We start from the raw sequence: 17,850 nt of genomic DNA on the forward strand, positions 1-17,850 counted from the left end.
TAGAGACTGGGCCTCACCATGTTGCCTAAGCTGGAGTACAGTGGCTGTTCACAGGCCGCCATGCCCAAATTTGAGGCTTGCTTTTTATGATTTTTTTTTTTCCTTTAAGGAGAGACCAAAGCAGCCATAGTCTAGGGCTAATTGTTTTCTGTTTTATTTTCCAGACACTATCTTTCTAATTACTCTACTTCCTATGCATTACAACATACATGTACACTCTGAATGCAACACCACCTTTTTCTGGCCTTGTGTATGTGTTGGCTATTATTCCAACTGCTCTTTCCAGGCAGGTATTTCCCAGGGGACAGGTAGCTCCTCACAGCTGTGTGCCAATCAGCACTCAGCTGAAGACTCAAGGAGACCTGAAGATCTTCCATGCTTCTCTGTGAGGATTTTTCTCTATCTAGAATTCTGCGCTGCCAACTCCAGCCTTTCTGAAATCCCACCTCCTTCCCCGCAAGTTAGAGATTTTGGTGGACTCTTCCAGGGTTCCGCATTTCTGTGCCATGGCAAGAAAGCTCCCTTAGTGTGGGTCTGGCCCTCAGCAGGATGCTCTGGGCTGGTGATGTACATTTGCAGATTACTGGAATGTACAGCCAAGGATTCCTTGGGAGTAAAATAAAGTCCCTCAGGAAAGTGGTACAGAGTGAGAAGAGAAAATCCTAAGATAGAGCCATAAGGAACATGGAAATATATGTAGGAAGTGAAGTAATAACTCTGTTATAAGAATTTTAGAGAAATGCCCCTAAGTCATTTGTAGTCTAGACTTTCTGCTGTGATTCCATAGCATAGTCATTACCAAAAAGTTTGATAAGTCACCAGAGGAGGTTACTCTGGATCTACTGGGTGTCCTGCTTCCTTTGGGAACATGACTAGGAGCTCAAGATAACAGCATATCTAGAATCATAGGAAAGTCCTACAATCCCAGGAATACAATATCCCCACAGATCAAGGCAGTGTTCAACCTTCGTTTCTACAGTAATGGACCAACCTGGTAAGTTAACAAAAAGTAATGATAATAACAATAATCATAGTGAAAATTAAGTAGAAAATGAAGGAGTCAAAAAGAAAGTGAAAAAGGGAAAAGTCTGCATCTACAAAACAGATATAGAGATTTTGGATTTCTAGACCTAAACTAAATATCCAGACTGTCTCCTACTGTTTGGTTCACCTTGGACAGCTCAATAACCAAATGTCTTTGAGTCCCAGTTTGCATATTTTTCATATAGGGAATAATTATACTAGAACTTCCAGCTTTGTAAATTTTAAGAACTGTACACATCAAAGTGTTACTTTTAAGACTTGGTCATGATTTTGTTTTAAAAAAATTTGTCATGGTAAATAAATGACAAAGATATTAATAATTTTAATTTTTGAATAATTTTTGCACATTTTCATTTTTACCTCTAGAGTCATAGGCACAAATTCCTTTTTTTCTCTTTAAATGAAATGAGGTCTCAGTATGTGGGCCAGGGTAGTCTTGAACTCTTGGCTTCAAGCAGTCCTCCCACCTTGGCCTCCCAAAGTGCTGGGACTACAGGCATGAGCCACTGCCCCACCCTAGGTGCAAATTCCTTTTAAGAGCTTGTTCGATGATATAAAAGCCCAGCTTGAAAATTTCAAGTTTAATACTCTCTCTAGTTAGAGATAATATATCTCTGTTTCTGTATTTGAGTTAAAACATAATTGTTAAGGATATGACATTCAAATATTTTGAATGTTAGCATTTTTTAAGATTTACTTCTTGACCAAGAAGGCAATTCTTTCCATTTGCATGTAAACTGTGAAAAGTACAGATTGGCTGATGCTCTATAATAGCATTTTAAATTTTGTTTTTTCTTGATCAGTGAAGTTTAGGTTATAAACATGTTTATGGAGTCTCCTTAAAACTGCTTCCCTTGATTAAATTCAATAAAAACAGAAAATGTAGTTCAAATTGATTTCTGGAATTACCTGTTAAGGATTTGAAAATTAATGTCTCTTGGTTCCCTGGAGTTTGATATCGTTTATGTGGCTCTTATGCTATCATTTGAACAGAATCTTTCAATTCTGATGAGATGGAAATTAAATGAGACTAAGGAAAGTAGTGGCATGACCTTATATTGTTATAGTACATTGTTCCAAAGAGAGATTTAAAAATGAGAATCAGAGTCTGAATTCTTCTTCTTTGGCAAATGGAAATAACTAGCTAAACTTCTTCTTTTAATAGAATTTAATAATATAAAATTAAACTAATAGAAGTTAAATTCATGAGAGTTACCACATTAAAGTACTTCCAAAAGCATACAAAGTAGCCAGAGTTCTTACTTCTCTATTGTGATTTGTTATAGCATTCAGAATAAAGATAAACACATCAATGATATTGTATTAACTTTGTAGGATTCATTCACTGAATGCCTGCTATGTACCTGGTACGGTATTTTCCAGCTGCTATCATCAGAATTGTTATTGCGATAACTAATTATATTTTCCTCAGTTAGACTATCTTCTGGATGGATTAATGTGAAAATTATTACATTACTTTAAATCTTATTAAAAGTTTTTTTTTTTTTTTTTTTTTTTTTTTTTTTTTTTTTNTTTTTGCTCGCTTCCATTTACAATGTCCAGGGAAACTGTATAAAATGAAAAAAAGTTTAATCACTTTTTTCTATTGTAAATGAGTGGCTTCGTGGAAGATTTTTAGGGTAAAGGAGACAATGGTATTTCCATGTATTGGAATGTTATGTAAACATTTAGAACTATGCTATGAAAGGACATTTAAGGGCACTAACATATGATCGAGTGCAAAAAGCAGAGTATAAACCTTACCTACAGCATGATACAATGATCAGATTGCTAGATAGGCAGATGGAATATAGGAAAGAACAAGAACAAAATATAAATGGCAGTTAGGTCTCAGTAGGATTATGAGTGATTTTCTTTTTACATTATGAGTGATTTTTTCAAAATAGTTAAAAGCAAACATTTTCTGATTATATAAATAATGAATATCATTAAAACAAATAAAACCTGAGGGCCAGGAGAAAACGTTTTCAGAATTTAAAAATATTATTTAAAATTATCTTTAAGCCACCACAAAGAAAAAAGGATAAATTACCAAATTTATATTTCTATCATTAGGGTGTATTTATCATGATCCTTTTAATGTGCCAAAATGAACTACTAGAAACTAGAAAAGTAATACAAAGGATCAATAAAACTAAAAAATTAAGAGTGGTATTTTCAAAAATAAAATTGACAAACCTTTGGCTGGACTAACCAAGAAAAGAAGAGAGAAAAGACTCAAATAAGTAAAATCAGAAATAAAAATGGAGACATTACAACTGATACCACAGAAACACAATCATAAGAAACAATTATGAACAATTATATGCCAACAAATTGGATGACCTAGAAGAAATACATTCCTAGACATATTGTCACGGATATCACCTGCAGGGGTCTGTCCTGCAGACTTGGATGCAGCGATGGATGAATAAAGTACACTGACACACAGATACTATGCTTTCCCAGTTCAGCTGAGGGTCTGTGGCTGCTTACAGACTCCCTGGAGAGTGCTGTAAAGAGATAGCAGCCGCCGGCCCCTACCACTCAGTGATACTCACTTTTATTCAGTAAAGTTTAATTGAAAAAGGCTTGAGTCAAAACTACTAGAGATTAAAGATTAAAGGACAGGTTCTGATGCCCAAAGAAAACAGCATTAGTGGGTAATTTTCCTGGTCGACCTCCCTGCGAGAGGGCCATCCAGCTCAAAGCTTAGTTTTAAGACCACATGAGCAAACAAGTTAGTTAGGTAAACTCCCCCACATACCCTAGCTATTTGCTTTACTTATTACCTAAATGTAACCTTCAGCCAAGAACTATAGAAAAACCCTCCCAAAAGGGTTTGAAACTGTATTCTGTAACTTTCTCTAATATGTTTCCCTTAATATTTTTGCTGCCACACTGAATGCATCCTCACATCTCCCCCTTTTCTGTTTTTATTATGCGGTTCTGTCAACTGAAGAGATGTCACAGTCACCAGTTTGTCAGGCAAGGCAGTCATTGCTTTTATTTCAGCTTTGCATCCTAGAAGTAACAAATAACAAAAGACAAATATGAGTACAATTAGCAACATTCTTTTCCAGTCAAAGAGTGGTCTCTAGGAGTGGGGGTCTAACCAGAAGAGAGGATCTTGCACATCCTCCCATATGGCTGTTTGTTGGATGTGTAGATCTATAGTGTGAAAGGATTCTAAAATTTTAGTTTTAAGTTGCTTTATGTCTGCTGTTAAATTGTCATGAAACGTTCCCTAGGGGTGTTGTCTCACCTTATCCCAACTACGTGTTGATTGATTCCATGGCAGAGAAGTGATACAGATATGTTTACGTTCCCAGTCACAGCTTAATTGCTGTAGTCATGCCAGTGCACCCTGTCGCTCTGCCACATATTCCACAGCAGCCACAAGGGCTTGCAGATGTGCAAGAATTTTTTGATCTATACCTTGCTGTAAGAGAAGTTCTTTAGACACATTTTAGGCCAGATTATCTGCAAAGGCAACTGTTTGTACTGACTCAGTAATAGATGCCACTGCAATGCTGGCTGTTGCCAGGACGACTGTGGCTGAGACTATAAAGGCCATGAGTGTAACTATGAATCTTTTCTGTCTGACCTGGGACAGGGCATGTTCTAAGGTGGCGAGGGCAGAGGAACCTTGCCAATCACATGTCACATTGACTGGTAGAAATGCCTCAGATTGTCTTCTTAATACCATGACACTAGTAATTTTTTAAATTAGATATGTTGTGATTAGTAATACATGAGGCAAACCAAGCCTATCCCTGCACCCAGGTTACAAACGTGGAGTGATATGTAGTGTCATCTGGCACCTTAGTCCAATGTGTGCCATTATTGAGGGACAGACCCTACTGGAGGTATATCTAGCTCTCCTGGCCAATCAGGTACATTGTTAGAAGCTGAGAAAGGGGTGTTTATTTAAGTAACAGGGTAGAAAAAAGGCAGATTTGAAGATGAGCTTAATAGAGTGTGGCAGATACAGGCTGTAGGTAGAGTGAGAGATTTAAAAAAAAAAAAATTACCTGGAGCGAATGATGTCTGTGTCCAGAGCAGGACTTGTTCAGCCTCCTGAGTCGTTCTCTTCAGCATTCTTTAGGTGATGTCTGGGGTTTGTGTGGTCCTTTAGGGTCGTTCCTAGTCTGGCTCAAGGTTTTTCTTCTTTCCATCTTTTGATGAGAATGTAGCCTCTAGGCTGGTGCTGGTGTACTGGGACTTGTAGGGGTTGTGCCTGTGCTAAGAGACTGTTTATAATCTTTGTTAAAGAGTAGGTTAGTGCTTAAAGAAAAACCTGTTGTGCTTTATTTTAACGTCTAGTTCATAGAAACACTGGATGGTATTTCTTTAACTTTAGCCAATATGTTTACACACAGAGTTTCTTTCACAATTAACGTTTTAAAACTTGCTCAGACCTTCAAAACAAAAATTATACCACATTTCCTGCATAAATTCCTGCCTATAACATTTTTCACAACTTTCACAGACAGTCTTTAACATGCCTTAACTTTCTTTTTCTCCTTCTCTCTTTCTTTACCTCTCATTCTCTTTGCCTCCTCTTTCTCTCTCTCTCTTCCCCCCTCTTATTTTTATGCTCTTTTTTTCCTTAATCTCACTTTGTGTTTATCTCTGATCTCTGTCTCTTCTCACCTTTCTCATACTGATTCTTTTCTTCTATTTCTCTAATCTTTGTTTCTGTCTTGAGAGGTTTTAGCAACGTGCTTTTCTACAGCTGATTGCAAGTTGTCATCTAAGTTTAGAAAATTAAGGGTAAATAAGGCATGTGCCATTAGTGTTGCCGTTTAAGATAGAAAACAGGTTTTGCAACTTATTAGTTAATTAGGAAATTCTTTACTGAGGAGCAAAGCTATCTCTAGCCTTTAATGGCTCCTTAACTAATTCATGGGTTCTCTGTAATTTTTCTCCCTTCGGAGGCTATTGTTCTACTATAATAGAATTTTCAGATAGCTATATTAGAGGTAGGGTTGGAATAACAACAGTGGCCATTATCAGAAAAAGGTCTTACAAATTCTTAAATTCTACCTGAACCTCAGCAGAGAATTACATGAAATTTTACTGTGGGCCACCTGCAGAGCTAGAGAGCAGCGGCGTGTGTCCTTGGCAGCGGTTGCTTTTCACTTGTGCTGCTCCCTCCCTGCAGCTGCATTCCCAGGAGCATTTGCTGGCTCTGGGTTTGTGAGCTTTCCTACTGCTCTTTGGCCCTATGGCTTCGGCTTCTAAGGCTTTTCCTTATCTTTTTACGTACATGATTTCATTGTCAATCTTGCACTACCAGGCAGGCTAAGAACTCCCCTTCCAATGCTGCTTGCTTATCTATTGGAGGAGGGGGCTCAGGCAAAACCTCTGTTTCCTCGTTGTTATTTTGGCCCAATAATAGTGTTATAGGGACCCATTGCCCTTGTGCATGATGTTGTTTAAGATTTCTCCCCACTTGTTCCAAGTGTTCAATGTCTGGCGTTCCTTCTTCTGGGAACCATGGACTTTGGGAAACAACAGTTTGCATTAGGTCCCTTTTCTGTTGAGCTGATAACTGTTGTCTCATGATGAAACCTCAGCCTGAACAGTACCTCCCTAAACTTGGTAATCCCCAGGAGGTACCAATGACTTACTGACTCACTGTTTTACTGACTCAACTGTGTGGTCTTCTGCACCTTCATATTCAGGAGGTCTGTCATTCTCCCTTTGCAGCAATGATCATGTTGGAGTCCTCTTCACCTGCTGAGGCTCCTCACATGAGGCACCAATGTTGAGGTCACCCCACATTGGGAACCACTCTTGGGGTCACCACCTGCAGGGATCTGTCCTGCAGACCCTGACTCAGTGAGGGATGAATAAAGTACACTGACACACAGATATTATGCCTTCCCAGTTCGGCTGAGGGTCCATGGCTGCTTACAGACTCCCTGGGGGGTGCTGTAAAGAGATAGCAGCCACTGGCCCCCACCATTTAGTGAGACTCACATTTATTTAGTAAAGTTTAATTGACACAGGCTTGAGTCAACTCCACTAGAGGTTAAAGATTAAATGACGGATTCCAATGCCCAAAGGAAGCACCATTAGTGGGCAATCTCTCTGGTTGACCTCTCCCCAAGAGAGCCATCCTGCTCAAAGGTTAGTTTTAAGACCACATGAGTAAACAAGTTAGTTAGGTAAACTCCCCCACATACCCTAGCTAATTGCTTTACTTATTAACTAAATGTAAAGGGGATTTAGGCTGCCTTCAGCCAAGAACTATAGAAAAAACCCTTAGGCCTTACAAAAGGGTTTGAGAATATATAACTTTCTCTAATATTTTTCCCTTAATATTTTTGCCACCACCCTGCGTGAATCTCCACAACATATAACACATATATCAAGACTGAATGACAAAGAAATAGAAAAGTCTGAGCAGATCAATAACAAGTGAGGAGATTGGACAAGTAATAAAAAGTCTTCCATCAAGAAAAGCCCAAGATCTGATGGCTTTTCTGCTGAATGCTACCAGACATTTAAAGAACTATTACCAATTCCCCACTGACTTTTCTAAGAAGTCAAAGGGGAAAGAACACTTCCAAAGTCTTTTTATAAAGTCAGCATTACCACTATACCAAAGTCAGGCATGGACATTGTAAGTAAAGAAAGCTGCAGGCCAATATCCTTAATAAATATATATGCAAATATCCTCAACAAAATACAAATAAAATTTAACAACACATGAAAAGGATCATTTACCATGATCAAATGGGATTTATCCCTGGGATGCAAGGATATATTTACTTTGACAAATCATTAAATGTGATATACCACATCAACAGAAAAAAATAAGTCATATTAATATCACATTAGATGCAGAAAAAGTCACAAAATTTAACATCCTTTCATGAGAAAAACACTCAAATTGTATATAGGAGAAATGTACTTCATAATAAGACCCTATATAAAAAGCTCACAGATAGCATTATACTCAATGGTGAAAAATTAGAGCCCTTTTCTCTAAGATCCAGGATAAGACAAGAATGCCCATTTCCATCACTAATACAACATAGTATTAGAAGTCCTGGCAAGAGCAATAAGCTAAGACAGAGAAATAAAAAGCATCCAAATAGGAAAGTAAGAAGTGAAACTGTTGTTATTTGCTGATGACATGATCTTGTAGGACAGAAGCCCCCAATATTGGAGCTTAGTCCAGGAGGGTTTTTGGCTTCACCCAGGAAATATTCAACAGTAAGCCAGTGCTGTTAGACAACAATCTTATTAAATGGTACTTCTCCTTGAAGAGTGGGACTATCTCATTGGCTGAATGCCCTGGGTTCTTTGCACAAAAGACCTTGGCAATGGTATTATAATCAGATAAACCTAAGTATAATACCATTGCCTGCTTTCAATTATAGGCAAATTAAGGGATAGGTAAATGTAAATTCAGGATGGACTATTTAGAACTCTCTAGGAAAAAGACCATAACTTCCAGGCTGTTGACAAAGGGGTGGTAACTTCTGGGTCATAGTCGTGGCATGTGTAAACTGTCATGGTGCTGGTGGGGAGTGTCTTATGCCAGTTAGCAAGGAGGGCAGGTAGGGATCACTTTCATCATCATCTACTGGTTCCTGCCAGTTTCTTCACTTTATCCTGTCTGGACCAGATCTTGTTTTGTGACCAGAAGGTAAATCCTGCTGGTCTTTTGCCTTAGTCTTATACATAAGAAATCCTAAAGAATCCACCAAGAAACCTGTTAGAACTTAAAAACAAATTCAGTGAAGTTACAGGATATGAAATCAACATGGAAAAATTAGTAGGCTTTTTTTACACAAACAAACTTTTTGAAAAAGAAATCAAGAGAATAATTCCATTTATGCTATAAAAAATAAAATCAGATTAAATTTAATCAAGGAGGTGAAAGACACATACACCAAAAAGTATAAAACATTAATGAAAAAAATTGAAGAAGATACAAACATATGGAAATAATTCTTCATGGGTTGGAATAATTAATATTGCAAGCCATATATCTGATAGAGAATTAGTATTCAAAATACATAAGGAACTCAAACAACTCTATAGAAAGAAAAACAATCTGATTAAGAAATATGCAAAGCACCTACGAATAGATATTGTAAGAATAATCAAACTAACCAAAGCAATCTACAGATTCGTTGCAATTCTTATCAAAATCCCAATGTCATTTTTCACTGATAAAGAAAAACACAATCCTAAAAATGTATATGTAATCACAAAAAAACTCTGACTGGCTAAGGCAATCATTAGCAAAAAGAACAACGCTAGAGGCATTGCACTACCTGATTTCCATCTATATTGCACTACAAAACAGTAGTAATTAAAGCAACCTAGTACTGGAATAAAAGTAGACACATTGACCAATGGAAAAGAAAAGAGAAGACAGAAATGAAACCACACAGCTGTGGTCAATTGATTTTTGACAAAGGTGTTAAGAATATACAATGGGAAAAGAGCACAGTCTTCAATAAATGGTGTTGGGAAAACTGGATATTCATATGCAATAGAAAGAAACTGGACCTTATCTTACACTATTTACAAAAATGAACTCAAAATGGATCAAAGAAACATAAAACCTAAAAGTGTGAAAGTACTAGAAGAAAACAGAGGAAGAGCTACATGACATTGGCCTGGATGATAACTTTTTTAGATTTCACCTCAAAAGCACAGGCAAAAAGGCAAAAATAAACAAATGGGATTACATTCCAATAAAATGCTTATTTAAAACAAAGGAATTAACAGAGTGAAGACACACCCTATGGATTAGGAGAAAATATTTGCAAGCCATATATCTGGCAGAGAACTAATACCCAAGCTAAACAAGAAGTCAACTCTATAGAAAGAAAACAAATAACCTGATTAAGAAATAAGTAAAGGACTTTCGTAGATATTTCTTTAAAGAAGACATGCAAATGGGTAATAGATACATAAAAAATGTTCAGTATCCCTAACCATTAGGGAGATGCAAATTAAAACCACAGTGAGATATTACCTTACACCTATTAGAAGGACTATCATCAAAAAGACAAAAGACTAGCATTGGCAAGGATTGGAGAAAAGGGAGCTTGTGCACTGTTGGTGGAAATGTAAATTAGTGTAGCCATTATAGAAAACTGTATGGAGATTTCTCAAAAAACTAAAAATAGACTTGCCATTGCCATATGATCTAGCAATCCTACTTTTGGGTAATTACCCAAAGATTTTAAATTAGTATGTTGAAGAGATATCTGTACACCATTGCACCACTATTCATAATAATTAAGCTATGGGATTAACCTACGTGCCCATCAACAGATGAATGGATTTTTTTAAAATAATGGAATTTATGTACAAAAAAAATAGTATTCAGCCTGAAAAGAGAAGAAAGTTTCACATTTGGTTGAGTGTGGTGGCTCAAACCTGTAATCTCAGCTCTTTGGGAGGCCGAGGCAGCTGGACCACAAGGTCAGGAGTTCAAGACCAGCCTGACCAACATGGGGAAACCATGTCTGTATAAAAAATGCAAAAATTAGCCAGGCATGTCAACATGGATGGAATTGGAGAACATATGCTAAGTGATACACCAAACATAGACAGATACCACATGTTCTCACTGATATGTGGAATATAAAACAGTTGAAGTTATAGAAGCAGAGAGTAGAATGGTGGTTACCAGAGGCTGGTGGGTAGAGGGGTTGGGGAGATGATAAGCAAAGGGTACAAAGCCTAAGATAGGAGGAATAAGTCTGATTCTTTTTGAGATCTGTTGTGTAGCATAGTGAATATAAATAATACTTGAGTACTGTACATTATATCATTAAATATCCCCAGTGCTCTCATCACAAAAATGTCAAATATTTGAGGTGATGGATAGCTTTATTGCTTAACTTATGCTTCTTCCAATATTTTTTAAAGTATCACTTTGTATCTTATAACTATAATTTGTCAAAATATGATAAACTTAAAAAATATAGTGAGGAATGAAAAATAAAATGGCAAGACAAATACACAGTCTATTCTGCAAGTTTTATATAGGTGCTAAATGTGGCCCATGAATTTGTCTGTGGCACGAGCAGAAAGTAAAAAAGGATGAACTACAAAATTTATAATCACCAAAATATGGCATCAAGCCAGTTTTCAGAAAGGTCACATCTGAGTTTTGAGAGAAACATTTTATGTGTCCCTGCATTCTCAGAAGTGTGCTGTATTAGTCTGTTCCCATGCTGCTAATAAAGACATTCCTGAGATTGGATAATTTATAAAGGAAAGAGAAGTTTAATGGACTCATAGTTCCACATGGCTGAGGAGGCCTCACAATCAATGGTGAAAAGTGATGGAGGAGCAAAGGCACATCTTACATGGTGGCAAGCAAGAGAGCGTGTGCAGGGGGACTACCCTTCATAAAACCATGAGATCTCATGACACTTATTCACTAGTATGAGAACAGCATGGGAAAAACCCACCCCCATTATTTAATTACCTCCCACCTGGTTCCTCCTATAACATGGGGATTATGGGAACTAAAAGATGAGATTTGGGGTGGGGGACACAGCCAAACCATATTATATGCCATTGTAATTTTCATTTCATTCATTCACTTTTTATTTACTTATGCAATAATTATTTCTTGAACACATTCTGTTTGTTAGGATTGTGCTGTTTGCTTGAAGATAGAATAAAACAAAACCCATGTCTTACAGATAAGCAGGGTCTAGGGTAAAAGAATAATGTCTGTATCTTTGGCTTTCATCACTTTATGTTTGAGTGGGGAGTAAGAGAATATAATGACAGGCAAGAATGGACTTGGATTGAGGTTGCAGAAGATGAGGCCTGAAGGAGGATTTGAAACAAAAATGAAGCACTCATGTGAGCTGATAGTGCCTGGTCACAGAAACACCATTGATTCCTTTGACTTGACTACATCTATTTCTAACTACAATTTGTCATCAAAGGATACCTCTAGATGACCTGGACTCTGAGTTTGGGAGGCTCCTTGGATTCTTAGGGGATCATGTGGCTTTAGTGATAAAGGGAAGAAGGGTGGTAAGAGGATGCAAATTCAGTTGGTTTCAGAAAGGTTCTGAACTGTGTGTGTGTGTGTGTGTGTGTGTGTGTGTGTGTGTGTGTACACATGTATCTATCTCATCACCAACAGAGTGATATACGCCTGGCTGCCTGTCCAAAGATGACCCTTTCACCTCTGTAAATAACCCCTAAAAGCTGAACATAGACTTTTAAAATTGCTTTTTCTCCTTTCTCCATCCAGAATTTATCTAATTTATCTTGGTCTTTTTGGGCTATAACAAAATATCACAAACTGGGTAGCTTATACACAACAGAAATTTATTTCTCACAGTTTTTGAGGCTGGGAAGTCCAAGATCAAGATGCTGGGGGATTTGGCATCTGGTGAGGGCCCATTTCCTTTTTCATCTGTGGTGCCGTCTTGCTGCATCTTTACATGATAGAAGGGGCAAGGGAGCGCCTTAGGGCCTCTTTTTTTTTTTTTTCTTTTAGAGATAAATTCTCACTATGATGCCCACATTGGGGTGTAGTGGCTATTCATAGGTACAGTCATAGTGCACTGCAGCCTCAAAACCTTGGGATCAAGTGATCCTCCTACCCCAGCTTCCTTACCAGCTGGAACTACAGGTGCCACCATACCCATTTCTGGGACTCTTTTAGGGCCACCAGTCTCATTCACGAGGGCAGAGCTCTGCTTTCATGACCTAATCACTTCCCAAAAGGCCCCATCTCCTAATATCATCACTTTGGAGGTTAAGATTTCAACATATGGGTTTTGGGTGTACACAAATATTTAGACTGTAGCAGAGGGAAAGCAGGCAGAATAATTTGTCATAGTGGTCACAGCTCCTGCCCACTTATCATGGCTCTGTCTTTTGCCACCTTTAGCCAGAGCCCCTAGAGAGAGGAATGGTTCAAATTATAATAGTTGGGTCTAGTGATATGTCTGTGGCTGACTTTGATCACTTGGACATTCAGCCTGTGTTTCTAAGTGAAAATCATATCAAGAGTTATGTTTGTGTTCAGAGTTTAAAAATAAACAATGTCAGTCAAATAACACATTGTAAACCAAGAATAAAATTTTAAACTCCCCAACCATCTGAATGGAACCCTCCTCTCAGCCAAGGGCATTCCAAGGTTAACCTGACAAAGTAGCTCAGGCCGTAATGAGAAGTAGGAGCCGGACATGCCTCATTTGTTCCCTCTTCCCTTTTGTAATTGCTGATAGAATAGACTCTAAGTCTAATAAGAAACATTTGCAATTTATTCTCTCTGAAGCCCACTTCTGGAGGCTACATCTGCATGATAAAGCCTTGGTCTCTACAACCTCTTATAGTAACTCAGACATTCCTTGCTATTGATAATAACTCTCTCAACCAATTGCCAATCAGAAAATCTTTGAATACGCCTATAACCTGAAGCCCCCACTTCCAGCTGTCCCGCCTTTCTGGACTGAACCAGTGTGCATTTTACATGTATTGATTGATGTCTTATGTCTCCTTAAAATGTGTAAAACCAAGTTATGGCTCAACCACCCTGGGCACAAGGTCTCAGGATCTCCTGAGGGTTCTGTCCTGGGCCGTTGGTCACTCATATTTGGCTCAGAGTAAATCTCTTCAAATATCTTACAGAGTTTTTCTTTTAATTGACAGCATGATCCTGGCCTATGTGTTTCATTTTTAATTTGAAACAGTAGATGATATAGTGATCTTTTCTGGGCTGCTTTTGAGTAGAAAGACAAAGAAGAGCAAACTCATTTGGAAGCCTGGATACTACCCTTGAATTATTTAACAGGGTCCATCATATATAGTGGGGTTTGAAGGCTGTGTTGAGAAAGAAGCATAAAGGTTTGGGCATGCTCCTTTTAGAACAGCTTTCCCTTCTCTGGCAGTGATACTCTCCCCACCCGTTTTTCATGGAGTGTTGAGAAGTTGTCACGTCTCGAGTTTCCCGAGAGAACGCACACCACTTACTTTTCTTTGTCTTCGTTTCTTCTTTCAGTCCCAGCAGAAGTGCATCGTGATCTTTGCCCTGGTGTGCTGCTTTGCCATTCTAGTTGCACTGATCTTTTCAGCTGTGGACATCATGGGAGAGGATGAGGATGGACTCTCAGAAAAAAATTGCCAAAATAAATGTCGGTAAGAGGTAACAAACAAAAATTCTCTTTTAGGGGGTGGGCAAGAAATCCAAGGAGGGCCTTGAATAATGGAGAAGAAAATACAAAAGCACACATAGTCATCCAGGCTCCCCTTGGCTTAAGCTGAGGCGTGAGTCTGTCCACTGGTGCTCTTACTTTTAGCCCAAGTGCTGAGTAATGATTGAAATCACTTTACAATCTGGTCGCATTGTCTACAGGCTGGTGGGAAACAAAATGAAATTTTGTTTGTCAGAGTGGTCACAGCTGCATTTCTGGAGACCACCATCTATGAGGTTTTGGGTGTTCCGTGATAAGCCTGGCAAAAATGAGTGCCCCAAAGGGCAGAGCACGCTGTGCCGGTTGTTACATCAAATGCAAGTTAAAAAAAATACACGCCTCAGGGAAAGTTCCAACTTAAAGTTAGGGGTTAAAGAAGTACACATTTCAATGAGACAGGGCTCGTCGACCTGTCCCAATTTAGTACATGGTTTGTTTTTAATGTAGAAACTACAATAACTTGACTGTTTTATGTATGCATTCTGCCTCTTCAGTTACTTTAGCATTTCCTGGGGGCCATTGTTGACCAGCAGAGACATCACATCATAGTCTCAACCCTGTGCATCTCCTCATCAAACTCTTCTCTGAGCTGCTACCATTTTTTTTTTTTTCAGTTTCGGGGAGGGTAAGGAAAAGTACCAAAAGCAGGCAGATAGATAAGAGGTCTATTTTTATATATGTATTGCTGCAAAGCTGAAGTGAGGACACTAAATTACAACGGTCATTATGAATTAGAGCTTGTAATCAATTTAAATTGTTATTTTTCCCTGTGGAAAGCATTAACCTAAGACCCCCCACTTTCCTAGCTTAAAATCAACAACAACCTGGTAATGTGTATGCGACTTTTATTCTGGATATTTTGCTTTGAGGTTGACTGTTCTGGCACAGGAAATGTTCTGAAAAGACAATTGGCTTTTTTTTTTTTAACCCATGATACCTTAGAGTCTAGTTACCAAGCAACAGGCATTATATACAGAGCAGAGCATACAAGAAAGAAGTCAATACACATTTTAGATTTTCTTCCTTCATGTTAGAAAGGTATTCCACAACATTATGTAGCCAGTTCTTAAATTGGCTGACTCCTGGTTTTACCCATCCTTGTCCCCAGGGCAGCCTCAGCCATTGGTCCAGGCCCTGCTAAGTCTGCAGGGAGAGTGGGTCCCAGAGTTGTTCAGTTTCAGGTTCCTCCAGGTGGTCATGGAGGTAGAAGAGGTGAGGCTTTCGGAGATTCACCGTTGAATATTCTGGTGCTGACACAGACCGGTAGGAAAATCCACTGGTCTGCGGAAGTTCTCAGGCTTGCCAGTCTCAACTTAAACCTTTCTCTGGAAGATAATTCCTGTCCTTCCTCTCATGATCTCACCCTTTCCTGGAGCTACCTGGACTCCTTCCCAGACTTTACCTAAAGGCGGAGCTAACTCTATCCCATGATGCTCAGTTTCCAGTGACTTTGTACTGAAGTCCAGAGTTCTCTTTCCGCTTTTCTCCTTGTGTGTGACCATCATAAAGTGCTGCTTGCTCCATTCAACCTCTGCTGAGATGTTACTACACTATCATTAAACTCCCTCTGTGTGGGTGACGCTCCTCACTCCTGAAAGTTGGAAGAAGATCAACATTTACAGCTGTGGGCATCTCATCACAGTTTTGACAGTCTCTCCCCAGGACCTCTTCATCTGGTGTACTCTTTCTTAAATACAGTGCTTTAATTCATCTTATTTCTGCTAACTAGCCTTTCTATCCTCTAATAAGGTTCCCATTCTGATTCTTTCTGACTTGTTTTATTTCTCCCCCTCCTTTATATTATTTTGCTACTAGATTACTGTACTAATAGTGGATAATTTTATCATGATTTCCCACACAAATCTACAAAATATCAAAGGCTCCAAACTTATTTTCCAAATGCCTTTTAATGAGCCTCAGTTGTAATGCCCCAAAAATAAGATCTTTGATCTCAGCAAATAACTGACCTATTTGTTTGTATCTTTGTACTGGATTTCTGGGCACTTCATACCATTTCCCAATATGTTTTAAATGATTGATTTGGCCTTTATAACTTTAAATCTTCTTGACACTTGATTACCTGAGAGGGTGAAAGACACATTTTCTGGTTTCTGCTAGTAACCTACATGTCAGCAGGCTGAGGCATCACTGGTAGGTAAGGAAAGCTCAAACTGCTAGTTTAGGTTGCACACATCCTGTGACTTGGCCCTTTTGCAATTCGCTAGTGCCGCTAATTATCATCGTACCTCATTCTTGTGAAAGGTAACCACGCGCTGTGAAGTTTTCCACACATCATGTCCTCAGGGACCAGCAGAGACATTGGATCTGAGCTCCAAGTGCTGCTCGATTGCAGAACACCTGCCCTCACGTGAGCACCCACCCTTTCAGAGGAGAGGTCTTCATTTTGTATACATAGCTGCTTCTATCTTCCCTTCCCCCCCCACAGAGGCATCCTACGTCAGTCATTTTCAGTTACTACTCCCCCGCTTATTAGAGACACTATTAGACACTCACTAAAAGAGGGACTTTTGTTACCATTCCTCCCTGATAAATACACACAGAACCAGTCAGCATCCTTCTCCCTGACTTCAGACCCAATTCTCATGACAATATGGGAATTAATTTCTGCAAAGTATCATTAAGCAAGCTGAGTATACATACAATCTTGGATTGGCTAACATTGCCATATTGATGAGGATGTGTCGTCTATTTTATCTAGGTAATTATGGCAGCCCCTGCTCCTGGACCTCCTCACACTCACCTCTCATCTTCCTAAATCAGCCCCCATGCCCGGGTGACTACTAGTCTAGGTTGGCTCACTCTTGCCCACATATCTTCACATTCATTTTAGCTTGCTCACTTGGTCTGAAATACGAAGGAAATGGAAGAACTCAGTGTATCCATCTGTATCTCTGTATCTTGGTTTCTATCTCTAACCTATCTAATCCCCATTATTCCTGAATCCAGGAATTTTCTTTCATCCTAAAATGAATAGATTTGGGTCTGTACAAAGGGGATCCCATGTAATAATATAGGTGGAGTCACCAATGTATAAATTTTCCATAGCAGTTCTCCTAGATCACCAAAGTTTGGTCACAGAAAGTACTGCAAGGACCAGACTCACTTTGTAATATACCACCCCTTCACACAGAGACTTTTTATACATCCTTTCTAAATTTTCAAGTTTCTCTATTAAAAAGCTGACTTCTCTACTTTACATTTTTCACATACTTTATTTGCTAAATCTCTTCCTCTGACCTAACATTTCTTTCTTAAAATAAAAAAATCTACAGATGTGTAGATTAATATGAGTAACTCAGCTGCAGCTTCAGCATAGTACACACATAAGTTGGTTCGTCGATAATATGACATTCCTAGAAGACAGTATTGAGAGACCACTTTATGTGTTGACAATTACCTCCTAGTATTTTGTCACTTTCCTGTTTAAATCCATGACCTTAGAGCAGTCTTGACGATTACCTCCTAGTATTTTGTCACTTTCCTGTTTAAATCCATGACCTTAGAGCAGTCTTAACAGACTCAACTTGCTCCAGTGGACTTTAATCATTGTTTGCCCTTTTCTTTTTCTTTT

The 17,850-nt window shown here is 38.6% G+C and overlaps 1 protein-coding gene across 3 annotated transcripts in view; it reads left to right on the forward strand.

Annotated features, from left to right (window-relative positions):
* The window catches only part of PLD5 (phospholipase D family member 5), a 383,066-nt gene that overhangs the window by 139,109 nt on the left and 226,107 nt on the right, over positions 1-17,850 (forward strand). For 2 of the 3 annotated variants that reach the window (XM_017532108.2, XM_017532109.2), the window contains one exon: positions 14,066-14,202. In XM_017532108.2, the coding sequence (XP_017387597.1) occupies positions 14,066-14,202 (137 nt within the window). Of the gene's footprint in view, positions 1-14,065; positions 14,210-17,850 lie in introns of all 3 variants that reach the window. The other variant, XM_017532110.2, reaches the window with a different exon arrangement.

Source organism: Cebus imitator, unplaced genomic scaffold (assembly GCF_001604975.1).
Source record: "Cebus imitator isolate Cc_AM_T3 unplaced genomic scaffold, Cebus_imitator-1.0 Scaffold75, whole genome shotgun sequence".
Classification (NCBI taxonomy): Eukaryota; Metazoa; Chordata; class Mammalia; order Primates; family Cebidae; genus Cebus; species Cebus imitator.